The 11332-nt window shown below is 37.9% G+C and overlaps 1 protein-coding gene across 12 annotated transcripts; it reads left to right on the forward strand.

Moving 5' to 3' along the window:
- The first annotated feature begins 885 nt into the window (after positions 1-885).
- On the forward strand, positions 886-11283 carry LOC135170161 (mucin-2-like). Of its 12 annotated transcripts, none has more exons than XR_010300324.1 (5): positions 886-5383; positions 5475-5674; positions 5792-7863; positions 8432-8494; positions 8785-11283. XR_010300324.1 is itself a non-coding variant. In XM_064135750.1 (4 exons), exons 1-4 carry the CDS (start codon positions 1005-1007, stop codon positions 5944-5946), a joined length of 4650 nt encoding a protein of 1549 aa, XP_063991820.1. In that variant the 5' UTR covers positions 886-1004; the 3' UTR covers positions 5947-11283. The 12 variants fall into 12 exon arrangements, 5 of the variants coding, with proteins under 5 accessions (XP_063991820.1, XP_063991834.1, XP_063991812.1 ...); XR_010300327.1 differs by having other exon boundaries at positions 5792-6037; positions 6130-6198; positions 6328-11283; XR_010300333.1 differs by having other exon boundaries at positions 5792-5853; positions 5938-6037; positions 6130-11283.
- Positions 11284-11332: the final 49 nt, after the last annotated feature.

The raw sequence follows: 11332 nt of genomic DNA on the forward strand, positions 1-11332 counted from the left end.
ACATTCGCTGAGACCCCTCTTTGACAGCTTATCAGCTCTTCTCACGGAAGAGCAATTATCCTTGGCGGTAGGCATGCCGACGACAGGCTTACTAGTAGTACCTTTTTTTCATTTACCATGATACTCACTTTATTCATCTGTATTTGCTGACTACATTAAATAATTTAAATCTTCCATCACTTTGATTTGTTATCAATTGGAGAGTGCACTCTATGCAGAAATATCACCGTTAATCCTCGTAATTGTGTTAACACTCCATAATGGTATCGTTGGGATTGCCACTGTACAGGATATTCAATTAATCTCTTAGGCATTGTTGTAGCGCCAGTGATGAATTAGTTACTCCTATTAATGGAACATATTCAAAACCCAATTATCCTCTATATTATTACAACCGCTGTAATAAGCACGATTTCGAGCCTTTCCTCTTTCGCTTATCTTGAAATTGGGATATTATTGCGTTTATCAGAAAATCAATTATTTTGACTGATTCTCAGACATTCACGAATAGGTCGAAATTTGGAGAGAATTCCATTTCGAGCGGGTCATTATGTTGTCTTAAATTCTTTTAACAGGAACAATCTATGTCTTCGGTTATTGACCATCGTTCGAAAAATCCAGGGTAAAATCATAATTTCATTTTTTTTATTTTTACAGACAGCCGGAGCAGGAAGAACAAATGGGAACTCAATAGTGTGAGAAACATATACTCGAGTATATCAGTGACACAACTCCTCGCACAGAACGAAGGAGCCATAAAACTAAGGGGTTCAAGGGTTGGAGGAGGTGAAAATTTACCACGGAGAGAAGAATCACAGGTATGTTTCAATGAAATGACTTATCTACACCAATGAGAACATGAATTACTATACATCATTTTCACAGGAATGGAGAGAAAGAATTTTGATGAATGAATCCGTTTGCATATGGCCTATAATCACTTAATGTATTCGACATAATATTGTATAGTGAGCAATAGCCAACGGATACTGAATTAATACAATATGACAAGTCTGTTGATGAGTGATTCTATGGTGATAAATCAAGAAATCACAAATTTGAATAATATGAGCCAACAGCAGCAGCAATTGATACTGAACCAGCAACCACACGCGCAGCAGCAACAACAGTTGATGGAACAACACATATCGCAGTATGAAGAACAAAATGGAAGGCAATCCATGTATACTGAGCAGATGCAACAAATGCAAATTCTGCACGAACAGCAGCTGCAACAACCGGAGAATCAGTATGATCAAATTGCTATAACAAATCAGTTGAATCATCAGCAGAATTTTCATTACGCTAATCAAATGAATGATCAGCCTGTACAAACGTTACAGCAGAAGCACATGAATCAGCAACCAAGACGTTTCCAGCAAATGCAAAGACATAATGTTCAACTGCATCAAGTCAGTTCTCTCGACGCTTCTCTACAACCAATGCAGAATTATGACCGTCATCATGGCAATGACACTTTTGTTGAGAATACACAGAACCGAAATCGGGCACAGACGTTGTTACACTCGCCGATGCGTCACTGCCACCACCATTCCATACAACATCCGAAGGGTCAGAATTACCACAGAACGCCAAATCAATCGCAAGACCAATTTTATATGCAGCTTCCGCATCAGCAACAACGTTTCAATAACTCGGCTATAAACCCTCATATAGATATTATACAACCGAACAGATCGATAGCTCCGAATATAAATTCATCGGAAGATCGACGAGGGCATCATCGAATACATAGTGTCAATGAGGAGGATATTAGAAGCAAAGAAATGACTCAACAAATATATCAACGTCGGCTGTTAATGCACAATCACGGAAGACAGAGGCATCACGTACAAAGTGGAAATTTGCAAAATATAAATAATGATAATATGCAAGGAATATATAAGCAGCACCACTCGCAATTTCAAAGAAATTACGATGAAGTAAAACGTTCTCATATGGAGATTAAAGATTATCAGCCGTATATGATTGTCAGTCAAGCAAGTGAATGTTCGACGGTGAGCAATATTATTGAAAGTAATGCACCTTCTGGGCAACCTAATAATTCCCATTTCAACCAACGAACCCCAATGTGGGAAGAGAATCGTCACCCTCAGTCTTCTCATCACTCTCTCCCGATATCTGTCAACAACGGCACATGCAATAATATGGATCGTGTACCTCCTCTTCATCATCATATACCTCCAATTCCAACATGGCCCGATGAAGTGGCCAGAAAAAAGGAGAAACCGGCTAAATCTCTGATCAAGAAACCGAGACATCACGTAGCAGAGATTAGAAGTAATCACGTTCAACAATCTAATACTAGTTCCAGAGAAGACCTCGATGGGTCTCCATCGAATAATCAGATTGGATCAACAGTTGGCAATTCACCAAGTTTCCTGGAAGATCCCAGTGGCTATTTAGCTCAACAGACTGCTCTGCTGAACAATACGATATCGAAACAAACTGGGGTCAGTAATTCACGAATGATTTTAAGCACTCCAAAAGTTACACGGATTAACAACAACCAAGAGAAATCTTCACAGTATGTTCCACAGCCGGAGCGATCTTCAGCAATAAGTCCCATCAGTTTGTCAAAGAACTCAGTCAAGTATTATAATACATCACCCATTATTGTGCACAGCAGCATGACTCCAACGTCGGTCGGTGTTAATTCCAATGATACAGACGACAATGCATGCCAGGGATGTCTAATAAGTCGAAATACTCAGTATGTGCAGGACCAGTATAAGCACCAGCATATGAATCAAGATCCAGTGACGTCATCCACCTTCAGTGAAAGATTGTCAACGAATCCACACATGGACCCGAGACCGATCCAAGGTGAAACCATTAGCACAAGTCATGAGTCACCAGTTCGTATAAACAGTCCAGCAAACTCTGATAACCCTTCCTCGTCAGTATCTGGTATCTTCTCACCTGTATCACCTCAAAGTCTTATATCATCACAACCATCCTCTCCCCGCAGTTACTCTCAGCCTCCGACTCCTTATACAAATCAACTTTCTCCCCAATTAATGACACCAGTCAGTCAACAACCATCCCATTCTTTTGTTACTGAAACTCAAGAACAACCAGTCTCTATAACGTCAGCGTCAAGTACTTCATCGTCAAGCCCCTGCTCCCAAAGGACACTTCGCCCTAAAAATCCTTCATCACCCTTATTAAAAAAGTGCGCATTACGACAACGAACATCCAATGGCTATCAATCCCATTCTTATACCACGGCCTCAGTATATTTACCAATGATGCCCTTCCATAGTTCCACAGCAATTACAACCATGGCTAGTGGCCACACATTCAGTTCTGGCACACTAACTTCGGTGTCAGCTGGTAAAGCTAATACGGTGACTGTATCGATCAATATGCCCTCCAGCATTCGCAAGACGGTGATTCCGAATATTCTGTCAACTAAAGATCAGCATCCAATTACGACGTCAACGAATATTGTCACATCAACAATTGTAAGTCCCACAAATTCATCTACAATCAATTACGGTCACATGAAAAATAGGGTCCTTTCAAAGTCTCCTTTGGAAATGGCACAGAGTGTTGTTAGTAGTATTCAATTACCTCCAGTGAGCGCCAAACCCACTGTAGCATATCACCAGGCTCATTTGACTCGACTACATCGTGATCATCATCTACAGGAGCAACAACAACAACAACAGCACCAGCAGCAAACACATCAATTGTCCCAGCTACAACAACAACAACAACAACAACAACAACAACAGTCGAATCTTCAAGCTCACAACATGTTGACGTCAACGGGAATGTTGAAACAGTCAGCCTCATCCACTCTCCCCGCAGGTCACATCTTAGTTCCCAGCGTTAGTCAATTGATAATGGCTAATAGTGGCATAGAAATTAGTGGTATCATGACTCCTGCTCGAACTAAGATAATTTCAAATACCAGTTCAATGGTGCCAATTTCAGTCTCGCCAATGGTAACGAGTATTACTGGGGCCATCAGCCAAGTAATACCTACAGTTCATGTAGCACACCAAGTGATAGGTCAGCCTACGGTTCTCGTCAATACCATTCAAACACCTGTGCTCATACAGCCAAGTGTTATGACTGTAGATGAAATTGGGCAGAATGTTGTAATACCGCATTTAACAGTTACTACTAACAATGGCCTCCAGAATACACAATCAATAGGCGAAACGAATCAGGACGTGACGAGAAAAATTGGTAGTACTGGTACTGCGAATAGACAGCCGACATTACTATCGCCTGAGACAGGAATGAAAAAGAAGGTTTACAAAAAACGAAAGAGTAATCCATCGACAGCAGGTTCTATACTGCATATTGCTCCATCACCACAAAACACGAGCATGCTCATACAAGCTCAGTCACACTCTGCACAACAAAATTTTGAAACGCAAAATGTCGGAGCCCCAATGTTCCAGGCGTTGACGATTATACCTGAAAAGGGCGGAGTACCTGCACAACTAGTTATGAATGGACAAACCGATGCAACATCGCAGCTCAACACACAACAAATCATCACTAACTCACAACCCACACAACACATTAGCCTCTCACAACCGATTAATCTGCTCAACAGTGCTACTGGCATGGTCCACAACTTCTCAACTATTCAGCAGTTCACCTTACCGGGCTTGGGTAGTATGGTAATGTCTGCTGATGGAACGGCGACTTTGTTACAGAATATGGATAACCTCGGTATGCAGCTTCAGATTCAGAATGTCAATGGTCAGAACGTTTTGACACCCGTGCAGAGTCATTCTAACATTTTGAATCCAGTGCAAAATGTCCTTGCAGCTGGAGCTGTAGAGATGGTTATAAGAACGCCTCAAACTGGGGATGGCAAAATCATTCAACAACACACTCCAGGGGTTCAGTTTTTTTCTCCGAATAGTGGACAATTTCTCGTCAATGAACAGGCTTCTTTCGGGAATCAACTAAGTCCGATGGTAGCCAATGTTAGCCCCAATCGACAAGTCATGTTGAACACATCTCAAGTACGGCCTCCCAATATTCAGGAGCAACAGGAGTTTATTCAAATGAATGAACAGACTCTTATGGTTCCCTGTGCAACTGAACAGAATCTCGCTGGTTCTTCTGCATCAAATGAGCAAAATACCACTTTCGTTCAACAGAATACCACAATTGTACAGCAGCAGACAACAATGGTCTCAAATAATAAGATATCAGATTTTCCAATGGTTGGGACCACTAATGGGAGTGTTGATCTCTCTCTGTATATCGACCACAATCACTCATATGTTTTGAGCGCTGGAACAATCCATGAGACATACTCAATGTCACCAAAGAGTGTTATTAACTCAGCTTCATCAGAACTAAGTATGGATCAACAAACGCAACAACTGTTCGTATTCAATTGTACTTGGCATGGTAATAATAGTGAGGATGCTGAAAAAAGTGCGACAGATTGGAAAATTCAACACTTTTATGTTTAGGCATTCAGTTTCAACGCAACCAGCTGGGAATCAGCCGAATATCGGAGAGGCAGCGTTAATGCGATCTCTGACCACAACCCACAGTGCGGATAATGGTCAGAGATCGAATAGTCCGGCCATCGATACTATAACTCACGTGGCAGCTTCGACGCCACCACTTGCGGATGCTAGACATTATTCATCATCAATGGTGAGTCCAGGTGAGTGAATGGAGACCATTCATGAAACGAGAATCACTTGAAGAATCACTTTAACATAGAGTTTTATCTCATTTTATCGATAATTCAACGGCTGGTGACTATCGCTTCGGAAAATAGTATATTATTGGAATGACATTTTTCCTACATTGGAGATTGATGGTACGGGGTATTGGCAAACGGTAAATGCATTTCACTTGATTTTGACAAACTGGACCTCTTCTATTGCAACCTTCTTCGTTCATCTCATGCAATCTTTTTTGTAGAGCCAATGATTAAATACAAAATAAAAAATGGGCTTTGTCCTATTTTTCTTAGACTTTGACTAGAATACTCTTCGCAAACTCATCTGGAAAGTGAACCAACGTACGTACGCCACCGCCTTGTCTCTGAATTGAAAGAAATAGTTTAATCTTTTTTGCTTCTGAACTAAATCGTGATATTTGTCAAACTTTCAGATGTTCTAATTTTACTGTGGAATGATGTATAATACTCAAGAAAGGGGAAGACAATTTCATCAAGTATATGTACGCCCATATTTGATAATTCCATTTTCTGGTTGACACTTATTAAAAAACATGCACCGTAGCCTATTTGACAAGAGCCATGTAGCCAGTACGTTATGCCTTATTAATATTTGCTTTTTTTTCTTCCAGTGAGAAGTGTTGGATTCTGAATAAATGAAATTTTAAACACAGATTTATTCTTAAAATAATTGATCTGTTATTTCTGAAACACTAGTTTCAATAGCCAAGTTGTCTGAAAATTTTGGAGCACGAATGAACTACCCTACTTGATGTGTCAATTTAGAACTGCCTGAAAATCAACGAGTCCTCAGTTTTTTGCACTTGAGGATCTGCGAGAAAAATATAGAGTGAGGTTTATGGGACTTGTATCGTAGAGTCTAGGATGGTTGGGCATTCCTCGATGGATTAGATGTCATTGGAGGTAATTGAAATTAAATTGGGGAAAAGCGAGGGGATTAGGATGATATGGAAATGTGATGGAAAATATTAGGGTATGACATCCCCCCACTTAAAATTGAAAATACAATTTTCGATCAAAAGTATAAAAAAATTACAAAAGTAATCAAAATACTTGAGTATTGTATAAATCCAGATAATGGAATTTTTGTGATCTACTAATCAATAGAGAAATGGTAGTAAATTATACTATATGTATACGTAGTTGTTTTTTTTTAATTATAATACAGTTGTGCTCTTTCGTCCTTTGATGCGGTTGGAACGTCTCAACGAAAGCGGAGGTTTGTGGTCTGAATCGTCAGAGGTTTCTTGGAGTCGTTTCGAGATTGGTGCTAGGGATCTACCATGGTTGATGATGACTTCTGATGATTGTTGCAAAGGTTCTAGGCGGATGTCACAGCCACTATTACCATTGACGAAGTTTTTAATGACGAGCACGATAGACTCTGTTCCCATATCAACCATATTGGAGGCAGAATCGCCTGATGAGTTTTAAGAATTCTAGTATCGATCGCAGCAGTAGGTGATGATGATAAAGAGTATGAAGCTCGTAATACTGAAGGTAGTGGTAATCCAGGATGATGTTGTTTTGCTCGTTGAAAATTGATTGATTCTTGTAGATGGAATTTTATTGATCTTGTTCAGTTTCCCGTTGGGTACCTTGATATCGTTGGAATCAATGTTGATAAATAGCATCAGCTCCAGATTCAACGGAATCGGATGATCTTCTTTATTTTCTTCACAATTTAGGGTTTGAGAAATTTCGAGATTGATTATAGAGGTTGTGTTCTTTTCATCATTACTACTAGTCTCCAAAATATGAGAGTTGGTGTAGCGCTTACAATTTGTCGTTGAGTTGAGGAATTCCGGAATTTTACAAACTGATATTTCCAATGTGATTCTGCGATTTTGTCTCGCACATTAGAGTTAAAGTGATGGGTTTCTGAAGGATGCAGATCCATTGATTAGCTTCCCAGTAATGCCAGAATTCAATGATTACTTTAGAAATTCTAGTGATACAGGAACTCAGAGGACGTTTGATGTGAGACAGCGGGAGTTGGATTTCGCAGTTGGATTAATCAGATGTATTGATGATGGGTTGTCCATAGCAAATGTATTTCTTGCTAAGAGGTTCTTCACATTCCAAAAAGAAACTGGATATAAGGAATTGGGAATCGGACTGGGACATAAGGAGATAATCGGATTTCGGTAAGATATATATGAAATTGGAAAATGATTCATTGAAAATTGATAATACAATTAAAGGGTACATGTTGAAAATCGTTTTTGTAACTACGGGAATATGCAAGGCACAGGTTACTTCATTTTTTGCTGTTGACACTTGAAGATTTGCGATATTGTAGGAAAGCGTAATATTTTGTGGATCTGCTTTTGTGAAAAATTCAAATTGATCGTCGTATTTTTGTAATTCTGCGTAAAACATTTGTGGGGTGATGATTGATAACAAGATTTTGTTATATATAGCAAGTTGGACAGCATTGATAAATCGAGTGTAGCCTCGTAAAATTAGTGAACAGATAGCAAATAGTCCAGAGACTTGATCATTCAGTTATCTAAGTTAATAATAGAAAGTCTGATTGAAAAATGATCATTTTTTCTTAAATTATCGTTCATTGCCATCTCCTGACTTTGAGTCAGATGAATGAACGAGTTATTAACTTTTTTGACGGTGTTCGCTATAATCCGAATTTGTGATTTCACGGAAGTTTGTATCTCATGGTCATTGTGAAAGAATAATTCAATATTATCACTACAGTAGCTGGCATCATCAGCATCTGGTATGCCGGACAACCAGTTGAATACGTGGGATACCCCAGTGGTGAGTCCACGTTTTTGTTTAACTGAATTTATGACCGATTGTTGTAAAATTTCTTTTTCCTTTTCAATTCTATTCATTTCTTCGGGAATTATTTGTAAACTGCATTTACAATGAAAATGGCCAGGGTTTATTTCAGATAAATCTTTTAAAAACGTTTTGAAAAAGGTTCGTGTTAATGAGCAATTTGGTATTAATATTTGTGAAGCTTGATATAGATGTGTATAATCGATGTCAGTTACGAGTGTTAATTTATAATTGGAGATTTGTGCTGTTCCTTTTCCATTGAAAAGTATTGCATTGGAACCATTTAGAGAGCGAATGTTGTAATAAGAGCAATCAACTAGAAGGAAAGGGAGGAGAAGCTGTAGGAGTTTCAGAACTATCTGAAAAATATCATTTCAGGAGGTTAGTATAGTATCTGGTAGTCTTTTTACCTACTTCTACGTCCAATTTGTGATTTTTGTGAATTTTAGTGATTTTAAGGGGTCCTTTGAATTATTATGACAATTTTTCCCTTTAACGATTTTACCTCGTTGATTCCTTTTGGAACTCGAGTAGGAAGATAAAACTGAGCGCTATCAAATGTGGTCCGGAGGAAATGGGTTTATTGAAGTTGGGGTATTTTACGACGATAATGACTCGTTTATTTTGATGACTGGAATGTGGGGATTTTTTGGATTAAAAGAGAGGACAGGAATGAGACTGGAGGAGACTTTAGTAATTTAAATGTGTCCTATTGGTAAATAAGATTGAACAGATGTGGAGACATTTTTGTGGATGACAATAGAAGACGACTATAATTCGATAACAAAGTCTTAAGACGGAGATATATACAATCATTTGCAAAAATAAAATCGTTATTAAAGGCTTAACTGATGGGTTTTTTTGAGCAAATGTTCGACAATAATCATTGAGTAATTCAAGAAAATTCAAACAAATATTTTCATTCAATATTAAATGTTTGAATTCAGAATAATGTGTTTACATCGGATGAATGTATTAGATTCTCTAGTACCATGTAGCACGCCAGTTTAAATACTTTCGTTTATCGAAGGTTCAAGAATTGTCATAGAGTTGTGTGAGGGACAATGATAGGCAATATCTGTCCCGAATTCCGACGTTTGGAATGTTTAAGATACTACGGAAAAAGAAATAGAGAAATTAATTTATTGTGGCTCGCACCACAAAAAATATAATTATTTTGCATTAGTTAAGATTGTATATCTAATATTCTGAAAACGTATCAACACTGATCTTAATACTAATAATGAAACGATGATGCATCACAAATTTTTAAGAGTAACAATAAAAAATAATAATCGGCTAGTCAGCATAATTCAATAACCAATAAATGCATGACTATAACTGACATTCGGCAAATTCATCTTATTGAGGAATGATTCCTCTTTTTTTCTAAAGCCAAGTCCAAGTTATCCTGACCGAAATCCATTCAACGTTTCAACTGGCACGCACAAGACACGCGACCATGGACTATTCCATAACTTAAAAAGACATTTGTTGTATCCAGTATGAAGGGTACTTCTTATTATTCTGGTTCTATGTTAAAAAAACTAAATCGCAACATAATTTATTGGTATTTACCTAATATTGTTTATTATAGAGAATTAAGCGTACTTGTTCACTCATTTTCTATACATCATTGATATTAAAGGAATACAATGGTCTTTGCCCATTCGCGCTGTGACCATCCTCGTCTCTCTTGTGCGAGTAGTAATGCGCTTTACTGGAATGATATCCTAAAAAACAAACATTTGAAAGAATTCAAAAAATTAAAAAACAACATCCAAGCCCATGGAGCCCTCCTTCACATTTTTGAAAAATCAACGTTGTGAATGCCGTCTTTTTATCTAAGACCACCGTGCCTAATGTACAACCACAAAAAAAATCGTCAATATCATTGAAGATGGTGAGGGTTTGGGCCTGGTCAAGGTCACATGGAATTCCCCATATATTTCAGTCATTACTAATATTTTTAAAAGTTCGCTCGAAACAGTGATTAAAACTCGTTTTCAATAGGAGAAGAGTTGAGACATATAAAATAATAATGGGATGGCTTTAAGAAAACATTGTGGATAGTAAATGGAAATCACAGGTTCATATTTTTCAAATAGAACTACTACAAGCCCAACCGGAAGTACACTAATTATTCAAATTAATAGAAATGAAAAGAAAAAGAAATCGTTGCAAAACATAGTAAGGCTTATAGATGTGTGTCTTCTGACTGATGCGTTGTCGCTTGTGAATCACAGCGGAGGTGTAAACAATATGTATACCACCTATATTCTAGGCTGCCCTGGAGACTTGAGGGTTCCCGATTGTTTGTGAAATTAGTTACGTGAGATACTATCTGAAACAATCACCCTAGCCTCTTATACTATCTGTTTCAAAATGGCAATACAATGGTGGAAACAATATTTTTTAGAATATTCAGAATAATGGGAATGTTGCTTGCTATTTCAATTATCCTGTCTTCAATCCATACTCCCGACGAGATAATTATATCCATAAATCTCATGGAAACAGCATGAGATTTCACTATTAGATATTACGATTGGAACTGCTGATATGTGATTTTGTAATTTTCTCAACGTTTCTAGGGAGTTTCAAAGGGCTTGGATGTTTCTGTGAAAATTGGTTGGAGGAAAATTTCAATAGCGTTGATACTGTAAAATAGTATAGTTATTGGCTTAAATTTCCCCATCACCTTCTTGTAAAAAATGCAATTTTGTTTGATTTTTATGGAATTTCATGGAATGACTGACAGGAAGAAGTATAGATATGATTATAAATACCGGATGTACCATGAGGCTGGTCATT

Source organism: Diachasmimorpha longicaudata, chromosome 2 (assembly GCF_034640455.1).
Source record: "Diachasmimorpha longicaudata isolate KC_UGA_2023 chromosome 2, iyDiaLong2, whole genome shotgun sequence".
NCBI lineage: Eukaryota > Metazoa > Arthropoda > Insecta > Hymenoptera > Braconidae > Diachasmimorpha > Diachasmimorpha longicaudata.